Here is a 22,667-nt window from a genome sequence, read left to right as displayed (position 1 = left end):
TTATGTTTTAAGGTCCGCAGTAAATACGATTAGACGCCATCTCCCATAAGTTATCAAAACGAGTTGAAATGAGAGAACCTGCAAACATGAAACTCACAGACTCAGTCGTTCAGAATTTTCGTGTTGCTAAAATATTCAGAGAAAACACAGATAGAATCACAAGTTTAGACTATTCAGCTAATGGCGAAACACTTATATCGAGCAGTGACGATGATTCCATTGTAATTTACGATTGTCAGAATGGAACGTAAGTGTGACGTCCATGTGTTTTGGCGGGGACTGTTTCTCTGTCCAAACAAGGAAAATCTGTACCCATTTTGCACTGAAAAATACTCCATATCAAAACTTCTGTATCTGGTGAAATAACAGAACTCCCATTTCTTAAGAAATCCGTAGGAAAACCGTTCTATGGTACCGGTCTTTCCGCCCGCTAAGGCCAGTATGGGGTTACAAGGCCGGGGTGCGGGGCACTGACCTCGCACTAAAGAGAACATAAATGTTGCTACTTATACAGAGGCTAAGCATTTATTTTGTCTGTAAATAATTGATACTAAACTTCCTTAGCTGTTGTTTAGTTTGACCTAAGTTAAATTATCAATAAACATTTTCCTAGTCTTAAAAAAAATTAGCCTTCTAATATTGTCAAGCTCTTTTAACTTGTACTGGAAAAAATGTGGTTTATTGTTTGATCAACATTTAAATCTACATGACATTATAGTCTTGGTCCAACTTTTGTCAAATTCACCACCAGCACAAATATGATGTCGCTTGACAATATTGCTAAAAAAAATAATAAAATGTTTCTTCTTGTTTTACCAGGCCAAAGCGGACACTGAACAGCAAGAAGTATGGGGTTGATCTCATTTGCTACACCCATGCTGCTAACACTGCCCTCCATAGCTCGACTAAAGTTGATGGTAATGCTTGTCCTAAGGCCACTTGACACCTAATTTGACTTTTGTATTTAATCTTAATAACTTAATGTCAAGAAACAAATGGAGCAGTCAAAAATGATAATTTCAGTTTATGCTGGAAATGGCTTTATTAGCACGTGTAGAAACCTCTCCGTGCCGCGCGTGATCGGAATAACCTGTAAGCCGTCGATATAGAGGTCAAATTTTCTGACCACCCGATTATGCATATTTTCTAGCTCTAAACCGTGTGACGTCACAATAGTCCATATGGCTTATAGCTGTACTATAACTGATGTGCTATCACTTATATCGGCGTTCACAGGAAAAGCGCGGCCAACAATTTTTTTTATGATTACTTTTGAGTGAAGTTAATCGTACAATAACTTTGGCTCGAATGTAAATAACTAAAAGAATGAAATTTGATGTTTCAAATACTCTGATTTATGCTTTAATAGCAGGTATCTTTGTGTAATTATGAAAGAAAATCCGCACAGAAATAAAGTTTCGTCGAGGAGTTCGTCAACGAATAAGCTTTAATTAGATAATATTTTCCTGTAGTCTGTATCTTTGATACATTGTGAATTGCAAAGTTTGTGACTGTAAAATGAAATTTTACGTAACAAGTAAAGAAATCCTTGATTAAAGCATCGAGGATATGATGCTTGACGTACGTACACACCGATAATTGATCATTACAAACATTGTGTTGTGTGTTGCTAACCGAATAAATTGAGATACATTTATTAACAATACCGTAATACGTTTCAACATGTGGTAGAAAGAATTTATTTTTGATATTATAAAAGATCAAAATATTGAAATATTAAGCATTAACAAACTATTTTTTAGACAGTGCGGTCGCTTTCAATTTTTAATTGATATATCAATAGAAACACCGATATAGTTATATAATTAGCCACGCCTTTGGTTTGATGGTTATGTAATACCTGGACCAGGATGTGGTTTACCTGTACACAACGCCATTTATCGAACTCACCTGTAATAACCTGGCCGCGGGCAATTTGCTATTCGGTGGACTATATCGGGTATTTGGTATTGTCTTACTGTCAATCAGGTTAGGACATCCGTTAATTGGATTGTGATTTGAATTATGGAAACCCCGTACATCTATATCTTGTTTTTTTATTGTCACCTACATTTTTAAAATGAAGATGTAAAAGCAAATGGAAATAAAATATCCCTAATCATACCTAGGAATATATATTACATATATATATGTCGTACACAGGTAAAACAATAATGAAAGTTGACTTATTCAGAAACAAAAATGGTTCGAAGAACTATTTCAACTTCAGGTTTAATCTTAAAAAAATATTCCAGTCAAGTACTGTAATAACGGAATCGTGGCATATATAGCAATCATCCGTAATTTCTAAGGTATTAGTAAGAATTTTCAGCATATATTAGAAGGGTTAAACAGCATTACCACACAAAATATACTTATTTAAATATCACTAAGTCTGTTCATATATCAACACTATTTAAATCTCGGTATGATATACAAAAGAATCAATAATGAATACGCTATTTTAAGGATTTAGTATAATTTTGAAATAATGATTTTTTTTTTTAAATCTACACTTATACTATTATTTAAAAACATACATCAGAAATATCATTGATGTATTTCTGCTTTTTAGTAAACGTTATGGATACAATTTCCAAGGCAACAATATAGATATACATATTATTTTCGGTATAAGATCGGTTCTGTTACTCTAATACGTATCACATAACTGACAACCGTCCACATTTTATTTTTACTCAAAAACTGTGCCGTGTTTGCATCGTTATGGCAGAAGTTTGAAATAAAAACACGCATTCTAGATATGTTCATGCTTATTTTAGTGATTTTACTCGTAAAAAGATAGTGTTACATTATACTGTTTTTTTATTACACAGAAATTTACATAATATGCTATCTAAATCTCAGTCCAGACTGATCCGAACATCATTTTGATATCGCTATCAAATTGGACTGTTTATCTAATCTAAAGTTAGATATATGCTTGTTTGAAATGGTGTAAATGGAATGTTTTGAAGCTGAAAATATCTACATCATAAAGCTAGAATAACCATTTACTCGAAAAACTCAAATTGTAGATCTAACGTATACGTATATGAGCTGTATATATGTATAGTACTAGCTAGACTTACCTTGTGTAGCCGCGGACTACTGTGACATCACATGACCACGTGACCGCCTAGCTCATTATCTCTGAACCGTAGTCGACACTACCCGTAAATCACGACCAAAACCAACCGATAGCGCTAAAAGCTAGGCGATTCGTTGGGTGGGACACTATTTTTTAGCTCACCTGGTCCGAAGGACCAAGGTGAGCTTATGCCATACCGTGGCGTCCGGCGTCCGTCGTCCGTCGTCCGTCGTCCGTCGTCCGTCCGTCCGTCCGTCCGTCCGTCCGTCAACAATCGACTTCTTCTCCATAACCGCTGGTCGGATTTCAACAAAATTTGACTGGTAGCATTCTTATGGGCTACTAACTGAAAATTGTACAAATGATGGGGCTGACCCCCCAGGGGCCTGAGGGGCGGGGCCAAAAGGGGTCAATTTGGATATTTCCATATAAAGGACTTCTTCTCTGAAACCAAGCATGGGATAGCACCCATAATGCAATGGTAGCATCCTTATAGGGTGGGGATTCAAAATTGTACAAATGATGGGGCTGACCCCCCAGGGGCCTGAGGGGCGGGGCCAAAAGGGGTCAATTTGGCTATTTCCATATAAACGACTTCTTCTCTGAAACCAAGCATGGAATAGCATCCATAATGCAATGGTAGCATCCTTATAGGGTGGGGATTCAAAATTGTACAAATGATGGGGCTGACCCCCGGGGGGCCTGAGGGGCGGGGTCAAATGGGGTCAATTTGGCTATTTCCATATAAACGACTTCTTCTCTGAAACTAAGCATGAGATAGCACTCATAATGCAATGGTAGTATCGTTATAGGGTGGGGATTCAAAATTGTACAAATGGTGTGGCTGACCCCCCGGGGGCCTGAGGGGCGGGGTCAAAAGGGGTCAATTTGGCTATTTCCATATAAACAACTTCTTCTCTGAAACCAAGCATGGGATAGCACCCATAATGCAATGGTAGCATCCTTATAGGGTGGGGATTCAAAATTGTACAAATGATGGGGCTGACCCCCGGGGGGCCTGAGGGGCGGGGTCAAATGGGGTCAATTTGGCTATTTCCATATAAACGACTTCTTCTCTGAAACTAAGCATGAGATAGCACTCATAATGCAATGGTAGCATCCTTATAGGGTGGGGATTCAAAATTGTACAAATGATGGGGCTGACCCCCGGGGGGCCTGAGGGGCGGGGTCAAAAGGGGTCAATTTGGCTATTTCCATATAAACGACTTCTTCTCTGAAACTAAGCATGGTATAGCACCCATAATGCAATGGTGGCATCTTTATAGGGTGGGGATTCAAAATTGTGCAAATGATGGGGCTGACCCCCAGGGGGCCTGAGGGGCGGGGTCGAAAGTGGCCAATTTGGCTATTTCCATTTAAACGACTTCTTCTCTGAAACTAAGCACGGTATAGCACCCATAATACAATGGTAGTATCCTTATAGTGTGGGGATTCAAAATTGTGCAAATGATAGGGCTGACCCCCCGGGGGCCTGAGGGGCGGGGTCAAAAGTGGTCAATTTCCATATATATGTGACTTTTTCTCTGCAACTTAACATGGGATTACGCTCATAATGCAATGGTTACATCCTTATAGGGTTGGGATTCAAAATTTTGCAAATGATGGGGCTGACCCCCCGGGGGCCTGAAGGGTGGGGTCAAAAGGGGTCAATTTAGCTATTTCCATATAAACGACTTCTTCTCTGCAACTAAGAATGGAAGAGCACTTATAGTGCAATGGTAGCATCCTTATAGGGTTGGGATTTGAAATTGTACAAATGATAGGGCTGACCCCCGGGGCCTTAGACGGCAATAGATGCGAGGTCAAAAGGTCAATTAGGCTACTATTTTCATATAAATTACTTTGTCTCTGAACCTATGTATTGGATAGCATATTTGTATGGTATCAATAGCATCATTGTATGGTTGTGATTCAAAATTAAACTTTGGGAGTCAATTTTGCTTATTTTTCTAATTGTCAGAGTCTTGTGATAATTACTAACAAAAAACCAGGTGAGCGATACAGGCCCTCTGGGCCTCTTGTTCATTCATCCAAAGCAATATCCTGACGTATTATCAAAAAAAAATTTGGCTGCACAAATCCTTTAATGTCAAGAACAAATGGAGCATTAGATATGAAAATAATTAAGGGAAAGAAGATTGTGCAGACATTACTCTTGTAATGATATTTGAATAAGTTTCTGCTGAACCAAAAAATGTATGATCACATAATATATGTACTACACATTGAATTTTTATCTTGATAAATTAATCCTGTAGTGTTGAGTTTAAATCATTTGTCAAAAATTATAGATATTACAGAAATGAATGGACAGATTTTCATATAAGGGGATAGTGGATGATACGCATAATAAACCGATCAACTGTTAATTTAGTATTGTTACATTATTACAGATCCAAAAGCTGCTAAAACCTAGGTTCAATCATATCGTTCAGCATTAATCGCTTCACTTCCTATTAAATTTGTGTGTTTCAGATACCATACGATACTTGTCCCTCCACGACAACAAGTATATCCGGTATTTCCCAGGTCATACCAAAAAGTAAGTCTTTGTTTCATACTTTGAAAACATTCACGAGGTAAATCACACAGACACTGTAAAAACGTTTCATTTGGTGTAAAAAATTTTGCGCATAATAAAATTTAGGTCTGGTTAAATTTTCGTTTGTGTTTTATTTTCATTGTTTTTTTATGTACCCACAAAATAAACAAAATTTAATGGTTTTACAGTATATTGAAATGAAATAAATAGTTTAAACCACAAATAGAATAGCATTTGTCAGCGGTGGAGCATCTTTAAATATTTCTCTTGGTTTCATTCAAATAAACTGAAACAACATGCACATGAAGTTTAAATTTGTCTCTTAGTATATTGAATTTTTATTTTCATATTTTCTTTTAATCAGGGTAGTGACACTGAACATGTCACCCATCAATGACACTTTCCTATCTGGATCCCTAGACAAAACCATCCGACTATGGGACCTACGATCACAGAATTGTCAGGTGAGAAAATTAATGTATCAAAATATTCTGCTTATTTTATGCTTCTGTCTGATGTCACTCAACTGACTTGCAGGTTGATGGTTTTTCTCTACACACTCTGTTAATAAGACGATAACTGAACAAACCAATTAATTCTTTATGTATTGGATCTTGTTTTAGAAGTTGAAATGTTCTATACTGACTTTCATCTGTATATTTTTATAACCAGGGTTTAATGCATTTGCCGGGCCGTCCAGTTGCTGCTTTTGATCCTGATGGCCTTATCTTTGCAGCAGGCATCAATTCAGAGGTGGTCAAATTGTATGATCTGAGATCGTTTGATAAGGTAATATGACTGGTAATTCAATGCTTCAATGTTACAGAATTTTATGATTCTTTCAAAAATAAATTCATTAAGATTTCATATTTCTGTTTTAATACTAGTTGCATAGTTGTCATTCTGTTTTGTATTTTTATGCTTTTACATGCTAATAAAAAAGTTCATGGAACCCTATTGGCCAAATTATTCAAGCATGTATCAGTTTCATTCCAAGTTGCATACGTAGCAATAACCAGAATTCTATGGATAATAAACCATTCTTTAAGAATGATTTGTAAATTATAAATGCTACTAAAAAATTCTTATATTTTGGAATTCAATGATGATTCCTATTTTCCAGGGTCCATTCACACATTTCAAACTGTCACAAGACCGTGGATGTGACTGGACTGGAATGAAGTTTAGTCCCGATGGCAAACTTATCCTCATCTCCACTAATGGACAAGTGCTCAGACTTATAGACGCTTTCCAGGGAACTTGTCTCCAGACCTTCATGGTAAGTTGGTTATTAAACATTTCCTTCAATGTGCTTCATGGATTTGTTATATAAAGTGAGATTTTGAATCCTTTGTTCATGATTTATCCTATCCTACTAGATTCATTGAATTAAAATAGTATACTTATAATTAGTTTGTAGATGTATTTAATTCTAACTTATTCTAAAGATTTTAAAAAGTGCAAAACTTTACCAGAAATTCTTATTTTCTAAATGTGTCTGATAAAATTTGTGTAATATTAACATCAGTACAGTGTATATTGCAATCTCTGTTTTCTCTCCTTGACAGGGTTTTCAGAACAACAAGGGAATTCCACTAGAAGCATCCTTTAGTCCAGATTCTCAATTTGCTATGTGTGGTATGTTTCATGGCAGTTTGTGCTTTTGACTGTTATATAGGTTTGTAGGCTAGTCCAGATACTGGTTTTAATCCGGCAAAATTGCAAAAGAATTTATTTTTAGTACAATCGAAAGAAAAATGTATTTTGAATTATATGTAAAAAGTCCCAAAAGAATCTATAATGGGAAAGTTGTCAGATTGATTGTCAAAGTTTGCCTATTTTCGCTTATTTTACGTGTTGTGTATGGTCCTCCATACATGTGAAATGGTGAACTTCCGGTTACGACGACACGACATGCCACTGTCTCTTGAAACAATTGTAATGCAACTAAACACTATAAATCACATCTTGATTATCATAGTAAGTCAGTATTAACTGTTTATATGTGCAATTACGACAGCTATGACTTTAAAATGTGATTATTACTCTATAGTGGAAACAATTTTTAAAAAATCGTCTGCTTCGACCTAGTGATGCCGCTTGAGCACTATCAAAACAAAATAGATTAGGGCCTACTGACTTAGATATAGTAAGTTTGTTAAATTAAATCAGTGAATGGTAATAACGAAATCAAATCATACATTGATGAAATTGTGTCACGATATGTTTATTACTAGCGGTTTTGAAATGTAAACATTGAATAAAAAGTTGTTGGTCACAGCCATAGAAATATTGTATGGAAGCCTGTGGTTGCCGTTCTTTGCCGTTTTTAGGTTTTGCGTACTTTATTTGCAAGATCAAATAACACTTTTAAAGGACATTTATCGTTGTTTAAATATGTTCTGTTTTATTTTTATAAGATGTAATTTATAAATTTTATGTTTTAATTATTTTAATGTGTATAACATGTCTCGAATTTAAAAAGAAAACAACATTTTGGCTTAATCTTTCTGACAGCACATACTTTTCCGTCATGTACACATACATGTAAGGTAAGGGATGTTCAGGGCACATATATGGGTGGTTGTAGTTCAGTAATAGCATGCATAATAAATTTGTGCTGTATTGTATTCGAGATTTTATTAATATCTCTTTGTTTTGTCACAAGACTCGCAAAATATTACTGCTTAGTAGAAATGACGTCACTATAGAATTACTTGACGTCACGAAAGATTTGCGTGAAGTCATGAATAGGAGATACATTAACATGACCAAAGAGTTGCCTCATGGCTGTTGTATCTTCACAACTCATTCTGACGTTATCTTCTTCAATAATCAGGTAGTTTTATAAGTTATATACACCGGGAAGTGAGTTTAAATTTACTTCAATTGATCCATTAAAACACTAATATATGTAGGTATACATATGTCTATGTTATTGTCTAATATAAATGTATGGAATTTCTTTGTATTGAATTTGTTTTACTTAACGATTGGTTCGACATATTTTTATTCAATTTTCATTCTTAGCAAGTATTATATGTTTCTGTTTTGTATTTTCCTAACTGTATAACTTATAAGGTTTGTGTTAAGTTAACACTGAATTTATCAAGTAATTCAAAATATCGGTTACTAAAAGATTTATCGTTTTCTCATAATTATTTCAAACCTAAAACAAACCGCAAACACACTTCGATTTAGGCAGCAATAAACTTTACTGTGTTTCTTCAGATGAACAACAGGAAAACGAGGTCGCACTATAATAACATAACATAGGATCCGGAACCGGGTTTTATATCCGGATACACAATTACTGGCGTAACCACTTTTTCTTTTTTTCTTTTTTTAAGAAGTCTATGAATGAAATTAAGTCACTTAATGAAGTGAATACAGAAGTGAACTTGATATTTAAGATGATCAATATCAAACTTATAAACTCAGTCAATTAGTAAAGCAAAAATGAAATTGTATGCGACTACAAAATTCACACAACTACATAACGGTTTCTTGACCATAAAAATAAAAATACACGAAAGGAAAAGTTCCACTCCCAAAAATGTTCATGTGTATATGACAAAGTCATCAAAGTGTTTTGGGAGTTTATGCTCACGTGTTGGTCGAGAGTTCATTAGAGGCTGAGTAACGGGCAAGTCTGTTGCATTTAGAGAGCCCAATGGGTCTACGTCAGTATGAAGACATGTATCGCCTTGAGGGTCAACTATTTCAACTGCATTATCAGGTTGAGGAATATTGTCCGGTGGCTGGGATATCGCACTTGGAATATCTGGGACTTCGGGCGGCCGTGGTTCGAGTGCTTCCATAGGTGTTGTCAATACAAATTCTTCGTCGGTCGACGCGTCGATGATCGGGAAAGTGTTCGGAGTGCTTGTCGCGTAGGTGGTGGTTACCTTATAACAGTCCACAAGTTTCACACGGTAAGAGGAAGATCGGATTTGGTTACCTACAAATTTGCGGATATTGCACCACTCTCCCTCCACTTTGACAACAAGATATCTATCCCGTGCTTTGTTTTTGTTCTTGTCATGATGTAGGTAGACTAGGTCACCAACGTGGATAATTTGACGAGGTGGTTGTAAGCCAGACGGGGCCTTACATTTTTCACTGTACGAGTGGTTTGTCTCTCTGGCTTGTTTCTGCTGCAATGCGAGAATTTCATCATCCAAGGGAACTTGTTGGTTGAGGAATTGGTCGCGTTGAGACAACATTTCTCTTGATGATAGACCACGGCTACGAATGCGTGTGTTGACTCGAGCAGTAGCGAGTGATAGTTGTAAGGGTGTAACCATTCGACACAATGGATCCTCACGAAGAATTTCGTCCTCGAGCTCCTGAATAGCTCTTTCAGCTACAGGGTTCTTGTTGGGGTTTTTCGCGTTACCGACTTCGATCGTCATGCGGTACTTTGCTAGAAGCTCATCGCCCACCAAAGATTTGAGTCCTGGAGCAGCATCAGTTCTTATAACTGCAAAGGGACCATCTAGCGGACAGATAGGAATGCACAACTGCAAAATTCCATCTCGGAGAGTGTCTCGACGTTCGTCTTCAATGAGCATTGTTGAGGTGTATGAAGTTACACACTCACGAACGAGCAGAATAAGTTGTCGTTCCCGCTTGATAACATCGGCTGCGAACTGACTGCCGACTGCCGCGGGAGGATCGGAGGACGTTTGAGTGACCACGAATGTCGGAGCTGTCTTTAGTGAGGCACATTGATGACAACCCTCAGACACGCGGTGGATAGCAGTATCCATATCTAGAGCGTAAAAGTATCTATGCACAACTGTTTTGAGTTGATGGTGTGAAGGATGTCCTAATCTGATATGGAGAGCTGTGAGTAATCCGTCGAGAACCTGTCGTGGGACGATAATGCTGTTGGTTGATTTCGCAAAAGGAGTATTTCGTTTAACAACCAGCAGTCCATCTCTGGAAAGTGAAGCTACATTTAAGTAGCGTTTGACGTCACGTACGTTGGTTAACTTTTTTGATGGGCGTGTGCCTTGTTTGAGATGTGCGCATGTACGACGCAAATCGCTACAGTCTGATTGAATGGCTAGCCATGCTGACCGACTTATGAATGGCATAAATTGTAAATTATTCTCAAACCTCTGTGTTTCGTGAGTCATAGGTCGCTCACTTGGAAATTAGTGATAGAGCGTGCAAGTGTCTACATCCTCCAAAGCGATTCATAGAAGATCATTATTTATGATTTTTGAATACACGTATAATATTTATTAAATTAATGAAAAGGCATTTTATTTTTTTTATTGTTTTAGTGCTAATTCAAAACCGAACATCATTGTATCAGTATTGACTTTGGCTATAAATGGTTATAAAGTTATATGTGTCATGACTGGATGAAGATATTGACATACTATTTTTTTCTTCAGTAATCTTTTGAAAACTGTCTGAAAATTATTCAAAGGCCAGGTCAAACACGTATGTTGCTTTCAAGACCGTGGTCGGAGTGTGTATGAGTTCCGGAAATAGCGATCGCCGAAGCTAGCGATTAAAAAAAACCCAGATTTGTAGGTTTGTCTTAGATACAATATTGTATTTGCAACCGGTATGATATGATAAATATTGGTATCCTATTCTTAAACTCACATAATCCACCTCTAAACACCAAAACTTTCATTCGAGTTTACTATTTATAAAATTATAATAGTATATCTGATGAATTACAAAAGGATTCAGAACTGGGTTTTTTTAATAATGGATGTATGGGGAAACAATCAAACGTAATGGGCGTGAAGTGACTCGCAGAAATGCCTGGATTGAGTACAATCGCAATCAATCTCAGGCTACTGTATGGTTTGTTGCCAAAATCGCTATCAACATACAGTGAAGGTGCTATAAAGTCGAGGACGTAAATAGCTTATAAATCCTTGATATATAAACCATACGTTAACTTGTCGAAGGGTGATATTTAAATCACATCTCACACTACTTTTAAATGTCTATTTTTTATCTTTGAATACCAGTTTTGAAACGAGAAATAGTCCAAATGCGAGAAAATACATACATTTTCTTAGAGTTAAGGTCTACGGGTAATTCTTGTATGAAAATTAGCGGGATAACCGACTCAAGGCAAGATGACTGTGCTGATTCGGTCCATTTTTATGTGTTAATTAGTATTGTTGTTAGAATATTTTCAGTTTATTTCATAGATAATTTAGTCTTAATCATTTCACATCCATTTTCATAATAATGATAATATGTAGTAAACATCGTATTGATCCAATTAGGTCACTTTCTTCAACAATATATCTCACTTCGGCGATCGCTTATTTCCGGAATTCATACAGTGCACTTCGACCACTTTGAGATATTTTGAGTGTCTATGAAAAAACAACACTTCTTAGGTTGCCCTTCCAGTAGAACTGACGAAGATGTTTTTTATATTAAATTTGTTATGCAATATGGTGTCTATTGTAGTCACCATGGATTTCGTACTGACCCATGAAATAACAACACTTGGTTAGAAGCATGTCTCGATTATTTCAAGCAATTTTCAGCAAAATCGCACTTCCAGAACTTGAAAAATATCAAAATTGTGTTTTCAAAATGGCAGCCGTGGCGGCCATCTTAGATTTAGTATCGACCCATGAAAAAAATGTTTAGTTTGGACCATGTAAGGATCATATCAGACAACTTTTCAGCTCAATATCACCAGTAGAACTTTAGAAAAGAGGTTTAAAATGTGAAAAGTTTACATACTGCTGACGACGGAGGACGATGGAAAACGGATGATCGAGATTTGATTTCCGGAAGCACGCGCATGCGCATATCGCGACATCTGCTGTAAATCTTTAATTAATCTAATATGAAGTCTACTGTGCTTCGAGTAAAACCAAGCAAGAACAAAAAAGATTGTTTTCAAGAGAAAAATAACGATTTGCAATTATTATTGATAAGAAACACTTATCAACGTCTTATCCGTTTTGCTGCATTTTTATGGAAAATAGTGGATGCTATTGTCATCTTTGGAGGCTATTTTTAGCATTTTCCCCTTCTCAAAATTCTTGGGACTTTTTAATATAGTAAGACAGTATATTCTAGATGTAAAATGTGTATAAATAAATTCTTTTGCAATTTTGTCAGATTACTCCTTATTTTTGGGGTAAATATACTAGCCTATTGATCTATAACAAATGAAATGGAATGCCTTCTCTCCAACATTTCCGCAATCTTCTATAAGATACTAAATATCCTGTAATATCACTTACTTAACATTTTTTGTATAGAATTATCTACACTTACATCCACATGACTTCATCATGCAGAGAAATTTTGTTGTATAATGGCAATAATAGAAAAACTTTTAATATATATATGTATATTTCAAGGAAGAATAAATCTAGTATTTTTTCTAATTTCAAGTTCATGTCCTTGAAAATTGTTTTACTAATGGGGTATATATTTAAATCTGCTGCTCAAGATTAAATTTTATTGCAGGATCTACAGACGGTAGGATACATACCTGGAATACAGATACTGGAGTGAGGGTGTCTGTACTCAACTGTGACCACCCTGGACCAGTACAGTGTGTCCAATTCAACCCTAAATACATGATGTTAGCTACAGCCTGCACAAACATGGTGAGTTGTGTATTACAACCCTAGATACATGATGTTAGCTACGGCCTGCACAAACATGGTGAGTTGTGTATTACAACCCTAAATACATGATGTTAGCTACGGCCTGCACAAACATGGTGAGTTGTGTATTACAACCCTAGATACATGATGTTAGCTACGGCCTGCACAAACATGGTGAGTTGTGTATTACAACCCTAAATACATGATGTTAGCTACGGCCTGCACAAACATGGTGAGTTGTGTATTACAACCCTAAATACATGATGTTAGCTACGGCCTGCACAAACATGGTGAGTTGTGTATTACAACCCTAAATACATGATGTTAACTACAGCCTGCACAAACATGGTGAGTTTCTGTATTACAACCCTAAATACATGATGTTAGCTACGGCCTGCACAAACATGGTGAGTTGTGTATTACAACCCTAGATACATGATGTTAGCTACGGCCTGCACAAACATGGTGAGTTGTGTATTACAACCCTAAATACATGATGTTAGCTACGGCCTGCACAAACATGGTGAGTTGTGTATTACAACCCTAAATACATGATGTTAACTACAGCCTGCACAAACATGGTGATTTGTGTATTACAACCCTAAATACATGATGTTAGCTACGGCCTGCACAAACATGGTGAGTTGTGTATTACAACCCTAGATACATGATGTTAGCTACAGCCTGCACAAACATGGTGATTTGTGTATTACAACCCTAAATACATGTGTTAGCTACGGCCTGCACAAACATGGTGATTTGTGTATTACAACCCTAAATACATGATGTTAGCTACGGCCTGCACAAACATGGTGAGTTGTGTATTACAACCCTAGATACATGATGTTAGCTACAGCCTGCACAAACATGGTGAGTTGTGTATTACAACCCTAAATACATGATGTTAGCTACAGCCTGCACAAACATGGTGAGTTGTGTATTACAACCCTAAATACATGATGTTAGCTACGGCCTTCACACAAACATGGTGAGTTGTGTATTACAACCCTAGATACATGATGTTAGCTACGGCCTGCACAAACATGGTGAGTTGTGTATTACAACCCTAAATACATGATGTTAGCTACAGCCTGCACAAACATGGTGAGTTGTGTATTACAACCCTAAATACATGATGTTAGCTACGGCCTGCACAAACATGGTGAGTTGTGTATTACAACCCTAAATACATGATGTTAGCTACGGCCTGCACAAACATGGTGAGTTGTGTATTACAACCCTAAATACATGATGTTAGCTACAGCCTGCACAAACATGGTGAGTTGTGTATTACAACCCTAGATACATGATGTTAGCTACGGCCTGCACAAACATGGTGAGTTGTGTATTACAACCCTAAATACATGATGTTATCTACGGCCTGCACAAACATGGTGAGTTGTGTATTACAACCCTAAATACATGATGTTAGCTACGGCCTGCACAAACATGGTGAGTTGTGTATTACAACCCTAAATACATGATGTTAGCTACAGCCTGCACAAACATGGTGAGTTGTGTATTACAACCCTAAATACATGATGTTAGCTACGGCCTTCACAAACATGGTGAGTTGTGTATTACAACCCTAAATACATGATGTTAGCTACGGCCTGCACAAACATGGTGAGTTGTGTATTACAACCCTAAATACATGATGTTAGCTACGGCCTGCACAAACATGGTGAGTTGTGTATTACAACCCTAGATACATGATGTTAGCTACGGCCTGCACAAACATGGTGAGTTGTGTATTACAACCCTAAATACATGATGTTAGCTACGGCCTGCACAAACATGGTGAGTTGTGTATTACAACCCTAAATACATGATGTTAGCTACGGCCTGCACAAACATGGTGAGTTGTGTATTACAACCCTAAATACATGATGTTAGCTACAGCCTGCACAAACATGGTGAGTTGTGTATTACAACCCTAGATACATGATGTTAGCTACAGCCTGCACAAACATGGTGAGTTGTGTATTACAACCCTAGATACATGATGTTAGCTACAGCCTGCACAAACATGGTGAGTTGTGTATTACAACCCTAAATACATGATGTTAGCTACGGCCTGCACAAACATGGTGAGTTGTGTATTACAACCCTAAATACATGATGTTAGCTACGGCCTGCACAAACATGGTGAGTTGTGTATTACAACCCTAAATACATGATGTTAGCTACGGCCTGCACAAACATGGTGAGTTGTGTATTACAACCCTAAATACATGATGTTAGCTACGGCCTGCACAAACATGGTGAGTTGTGTATTACAACCCTAAATACATGATGTTAGCTACAGCCTGCACAAACATGGTGAGTTGTGTATTACAACCCTAAATACATGATGTTAGCTACGGCCTGCACAAACATGGTGAGTTGTGTATTACAACCCTAAATACATGATGTTAGCTACAGCCTGCACAAACATGGTGAGTTGTGTATTACAACCCTAGATACATGATGTTAGCTACGGCCTGCACAAACATGGTGAGTTGTGTATTACAACCCTAAATACATGATGTTAGCTACGGCCTGCACAAACATGGTGAGTTGTGTATTACAACCCTAAATACATGATGTTAGCTATGGCCTGCACAAACATGGTGAGTTGTGTATTATACAACCCTAGATACATGATGTTAGCTACGGCCTGCACAAACATGGTGAGTTGTGTATTACAACCCTAAATACATGATGTTAGCTACAGCCTGCACAAACATGGTGAGTTGTGTATTACAACCCTAAATACATGATGTTAGCTACAGCCTGCACAAACATGGTGAGTTGTGTATTACAACCCTAAATACATGATGTTAGCTACAGCCTGCACAAACATGGTGAGTTGTGTATTACAACCCTAAATACATGATGTTAGCTACGGCCTGCACAAACATGGTGAGTTGTGTATTACAACCCTAAATACATGATGTTAGCTACGGCCTTCACAAACATGGTGAGTTGTGTATTACAACCCTAAATACATGATGTTAGCTACAGCCTGCACAAACATGGTGAGTTGTGTGTATTACAACCCTAAATACATGATGTTAGCTACGGCCTGCACAAACATGGTGAGTTGTGTATTACAACCCTAAATACATGATGTTAGCTACGGCCTTCACAAACATGGTGAGTTGTGTATTACCAACCCTAAATACATGATGTTAGCTACAGCCTGCACAAACATGGTGAGTTGTGTATTACAACCCTAAATACATGATGTTAACTACAGCCTGCACAAACATGGTGAGTTGTGTATTACAACCCTAAATACATGATGTTAACTACAGCCTGCACAAACATGGTGAGTTGTGTATTACAACCCTAAATACATGATGTTAGCTACGGCCTGCACAAACATGGTGAGTTGTGTATTACAACCCTAAATACATGATGTTAGCTACGGCCTGCACAAACATGGTGAGTTGTGTATTACAACCCTAAATACATGATGTTAGCTACGGCCTGCACAAACATGGTGAGTTGTGTATTACAACCCTAAATACATGATGTTAGCTACGGCCTGCACAAACATGGTGAGTTGTGTATTACAACCCTAAATACATGATGTTAGCTACGGCCTGCACAAACATGGTGAGTTGTGTATTACAAACCCTATAATACATGATGTTAGCTACGGCCTGCACAAACATGGTGAGTTGTGTATTACAACCCTAAATACATGATGTTAGCTACGGCCTGCACAAACATGGTGAGTTGTGTATTACAACCCTAGATACATGATGTTATCTACGGCCTGCACAAACATGGTGAGTTGTGTATTACAACCCTAGATACATGATGTTAGCTACGGCCTGCACAAACATGGTGAGTTGTGTATTACAACCCTAAATACATGATGTTAGCTACGGCCTGCACAAACATGGTGAGTTGTGTATTACAACCCTAGATACATGATGTTAGCTACAGCCTGCACAAACATGGTGAGTTGTGTATTACAACCCTAAATACATGATGTTAGCTACGGCCTGCACAAACATGGTGAGTTGTGTATTACAACCCTAGATACATGATGTTAGCTACGGCCTGCACAAACATGGTGAGTTGTGTATTACAACCCTAAATACATGATGTTAGCTACGGCCTGCACAAACATGGTGAGTTGTGTATTACAACCCTAGATACATGATGTTAGCTACGGCCTGCACAAACATGGTGAGTTGTGTATTACAACCCTAGATACATGATGAGTGTGTACAACCCTAGATACATGATGTTAGCTACGGCCTGCACAAACATGGTGAGTTGTGTATTACAACCCTAAACACAAGATGTTAGCTACGGCCTTCACAAACATGGTGAGTTCTGCATCAAATGATGCTGTGTAAAATAATCATTTAATATTGTAAATTGTGTCCGCCACTGAAGGGATCTTTCTTATATTTCATATGTACTCTAGGTTTGCTTAGTTCATACTTGTTCGTGACTTGTATTGTAATTTGGAACCAATAGGAAAACAACTATTGACTGGTAGCTATCTGAATGAATAAGTTTCATTTATTTCTCGGAAACTTAAATAATCTTTCTCAAATTTAAATTTTTAAGTTTCCTTTAGTCCCAAATCGTGTATACATTAGTCTTCTGTTAAGTTGATACAGATTGCCTGATGCAAGGTACTAAGATTCACTTTTATAGTACTCACTTGTACTGAACTAATGGCAGCAGCAAACTGAAAATTTTGACCAAGACAGTTACAGAATTATTGACTAAAGACATTAATGATTAGTTGTCCTGTGTATTCATTTTTAGCTCACCTGGCCCGAAGGGCCGTTGAGCTTATGTCATGGCGCGGCGTCCGTCGTCCGTCCGTCCGTCAACATTTCCATTAAATTGCTACTAGACATAGAGTTCTCCATGGATTGTAACCAAATTTGGCCACAAACATCCTTGGGGGAAAGGGAACAGAACTTTAATTTATTATTGATTTTGGCTCCGACTCCCTGGGGGCAAGAGGGGTGGGGCCCAATAGGGAAATTTGATGTAAATATTCAAATTCCTTCACAATGAACCTGTATTCAGAACATAACTTGGCATTACAAACCAGGTGAGCAATACAGGCCCTCTGGGCCTCTTGTTTATTATAACTCTCCTGTCAGCTAACATGAATTTCTTATTAATTTTGTTAATAATTTGTTTTCTTTCTGCTTTTTTTAAGGCTTTCTGGCTTCCCTACATTGATGACTGATCTTCCTAATGTAAAACAAGGGACCAATTCTGTGTGGTTACTCCAAGGCAGGAGAACACACAACAAACTGTGATTCACCATCAGAACTATGATGTACAGGATACGTAATGTAGTAGCTGGATGATGGTGTACCATCAGGATGCACAGTGGCTCTACTAATGTACAGTAACATTACAGTAGATATAATGGATTTTGATATTGTGTTTAATGATGAAACAGGTACTGTGTGCTGTGATGGGACAGACTACTGCATTGTTCCAGTAGAGTCCTTTTTACAGTGATCAAGCTAAGTACTGTGTACAGTTGTTAGACAGAATATGGTATGATGTAAAGTTATTGAACTATAATGTACAGTGAATAGGCAGCGTATGATGTACAGTGATCCGTCAGAGCTCTGTGTACTGGACAGTGTACTTTGTACAGTGACATAACTGGAAATTGTACAGATATCGGGCAGCATATATGATGTACAGTGATCAGAGCTCTATGTAGATTTATTGGACAGTGTACTTTGTATACAGTGACTGAACAAAGAATTATGCAGATGTGAGACAGTATATGGTGTACAATGATCGGAGCTCTATGTAGATTTATTGGACAGTGTACATTGTACAGTGACTGAACAGAGAATTGTACAGATGTTAGGCAGTATATGGTGTACAATGATCAGAGCTCTATGTAGATTTATTGGACAGTGTACATTGTACAGTGACTGAACAGAGAATTGTACAGATGTTAGGCAGTATATGGTGTACAATGATCGGAGCTCTTTGTAGATTTATTGGACAGTGTACATTGTACAGTGACATGAACAGAGAATTGTACAGATGTTAGGCAGTATATGGTGTACAATGATCAGAGCTCTTTGTAGATTTATTGGACAGTGTACATTGTACATTGACTGAACAGAGAATTGTACAGATGTTAGGCAGTATATTGGTGTACAATGATCAGAGCTCTATGTAGATTTATTGGACAGTGTACATTGTACAGTGACATGAACAGAGAATTGTACAGATGTTAGGCAGTATATGGTGTACAATGATCGGAGCTCTTTGTAGATTTATTGGACAGTGTACATTGTACAGTGACTGAACAGAGAATTGTACAGATGTTAGGCAGTATATGGTGTACAATGATCAGAGCTCTATGTAGATTTATTGGACAGTGTACATTGTACAGTGACTGAACAGAGAATTGTACAGATGTTAGGCAGTATATGGTGTACAATGATCGGAGCTCTATGTAGATTTATTGGACAGTGTACATTGTACAGTGACTGAACAGAGAATTGTACAGATGTTAGGCAGTATATGGTGTACAATGATCAGAGCTCTATGTAGATTTATTGGACAGTGTACTTTGTACAGTGACTGAACAGAGAATTGTACAGATGTTAGGCAGTATATGGTGTACAATGATCAGAGCTCTATGTAGATTTATTGGACAGTGTACATTGTACAGTGACTGAACAGAGAATTGTACAGATGTTAGGCAGTATATGGTGTACAATGATCAGAGCTCTATGTAGATTTATTGGACAGTGTACATTGTACAGTGACTGAACAGAGAATTGTACAGATGTTAGGCAGTATATGGTGTACAATGATCGGAGCTCTATGTAGATTTATTGGACAGTGTACATTGTACAGTGACTGAACAGAGAATTGTACAGATGTTAGGCAGTATATGGTGTACAATGATCGGAGCTCTATGTAGATTTATTGGACAGTGTACTTTGTACAGTGACTGAACAGAGAACTGTAAAGATGTGAGACAGTATATGGTGTACAATGATTGGAGCTCTATGTAGATTTATTGGACAGTGTACTTTGTATACAGTGACTGAACAGAGAATTGTACAGATGTTAGGCAGTATATGGTGTACAATGATCAGAGCTCTATGTAGAGTTTACTGGACAGTGTACTTTGTACAGTGACTGAACAGAGAATTGTACAGATGTTAGGCAGTATATGGTGTACAATGATCGGAGCTCTATGTAGATTTGTATCTCTACAGAGAATTAGACAGCGTATGGTGTACATTCAGTTTAGTAAATGACAGTACTATATACAGGGATATCATTACAGTACAACTGAGTCCTCAAATCAGTGAATAGATACAGTGAAACTGTATATTAAGCAGAATATGTTCGTCTTTTATGTAAGTTCATAGTTCATATTATCATCATTACCAAAAAAATAAAACATTGTGATCATGACTATAGTTTTAAATACTTTTAGATATTTAGGAAAGTATTTGACATTTAAGTATTTTTGTTACCTATTTTTATTTTGTTTTGTGTCAATACTTTATAATTACACATACATAGATATTATCAATGTACATGTGCTGTGGCTTTAGATATATGGTTCTGGAAAGGGGAGGGAAATGTAACTTGGAACCAGATTTTCTCTTCTTTCAAACATACAGTTGTTTACCTGTATATTCCATTCTCAAGAAGGAGGATGTTTAAAACTAGACATGTCCTGTTTAATCTTATTTCAAACATAAAACTTTATATGCCATTTGTACACAACAAGGACTTGTAATTATAACACTAGACAATTTAAACTGCCTAAATCTAAAGTTTCTGGTTCATCATTAAAAGAGAGTGGATGTTGATCATGTTTTTCATAATGTTCATTTAATAATACGTAATACTATACATGAGACAGGAAGTCATTTATCTCTCTTTTGTTTAAAAGATTTGTTTGACAGTGTGATAAATGTTTTTATCTTTATAATGTATGTGTGTATTCAGCTATTCATTACTTTATTTAACATTGTTTTCTCTATAGTACTATGTGTTGTACTTTATGATGTATGAGTGAGTTCAGTATCTATGTGCATGTTATAAAAGATTTTTATACTACTGTATTTGGAATAGATGGAAAGTAACGAGTGTGTGATCACGTGAGAGATGAGTAAATTCACGAATATGTTTGGGAGAGATGAGTAAAGTCACGAATGTGTTTTGTGAGAGATGAGTAAAGCCAGTACAAGAATATACTGTATGTGGTAAAATAAAACTGAAAGACTATTTGCTGTTTCTGTTTCATTAATTATACCTTGGCCATTCAACACCTTGGAGCTTTGTATTCGCCATAAGTAAAGTTGGCCACTTTTTTGACACTCTGATTCAGTTGCCTCTTATGTGTTGAAACCAAATCTGCCGTTCAGCTGTCATATGCATGATATCCAATACGGGTGTTTCGAGATTCCAAAACCATGTTAGTAAAGTACTATTTATCGTCAATTAATCCCACCTTCCGGTGATTATGACGTCCCAAAAATCATGTCAAATGACAACGTTATAATCACCGGAAGGTGGGACTAATCGACGGTAAATTGTACTTTACCCATGTCGTTTTGGGATATCGAAACCCCCTCATTGACAACATGTTGTAAATTTCATACTTTCATGTATATACAATTTCTGATTTTGGTGAAATTTGTATGCAGCACAATACCATGTGGATTGGTAAATGAATCTCCAGTATGTGATCTAAGATTATTGGGTAAATTACACAACTGCATGATCTCAGTACGTTGTAAATAACCATACAAAAGTAGTGAGATCAAAATATAGAGGTATATATAGAAGGAAGGAATTTAAAATAAGAGGTTATATTATAGTAAGGAAACCAATAATATAAAGAGGTATATATAATAGAAGGAAATTAAAATATAGAAGGTAAAATATAGAGGTATAAGGAAGGAAATAGGAAGAAGGAAAAACCAAAAAATCAAAATATAGAGGTATAAAAGGTAATAGGAAGGAAATCAAAATTTTGAGGTATATATAGGATAGGAAAAAACAAAATATAGAGTATATAAAAGGACTGGAAATCAAAATATAGAGGTATATAAGGAAGGAAACAAAATATATAGAGGTATATAATATAGGAAGGAAATTAAAATATAGAGGTTATATATATAGAAGGAAAACAAAAAATATATAGAGGTATATATAGGAAGGAAATTAAAAATATAGAGGTAGATATAGGAAGGTAACCAAAATATTAGAGGTATATATAGGAAGGAAACCAAAATATAGAGGTATATAATAGGGTAGGAAATCAAAATATAGTTGGAGCTTTGTATTCGCCGTAAGTAAAGTTGGCCACTTTTTTGACACTCTGATTCAGTTGCCTCTTATGTGTTGAAACCAAATC

General features: G+C 36.8%; 1 protein-coding gene across 1 annotated transcript; it reads left to right on the top strand.

The window, feature by feature from the left end:
• Positions 1–15: 15 nt before the first annotated feature.
• LOC138336290 (WD repeat-containing protein 82-like) lies at positions 16–21,532 on the top strand. The gene is made up of 9 exons (XM_069285722.1): positions 16–247; positions 820–917; positions 5,588–5,654; positions 6,019–6,118; positions 6,327–6,443; positions 6,778–6,933; positions 7,223–7,292; positions 13,131–13,273; positions 18,459–21,532. Exons 1-9 carry the CDS (start codon positions 69–71, stop codon positions 18,486–18,488), a joined length of 960 nt encoding a protein of 319 aa, XP_069141823.1. The 5' UTR covers positions 16–68; the 3' UTR covers positions 18,489–21,532.
• The last annotated feature ends 1,135 nt before the right edge of the window (positions 21,533–22,667 follow it).

This window comes from Argopecten irradians, chromosome 12, assembly GCF_041381155.1.
Source record: "Argopecten irradians isolate NY chromosome 12, Ai_NY, whole genome shotgun sequence".
NCBI lineage: Eukaryota > Metazoa > Mollusca > Bivalvia > Pectinida > Pectinidae > Argopecten > Argopecten irradians.
This window is presented reverse-complemented; position numbering and strand designations above follow the sequence as displayed.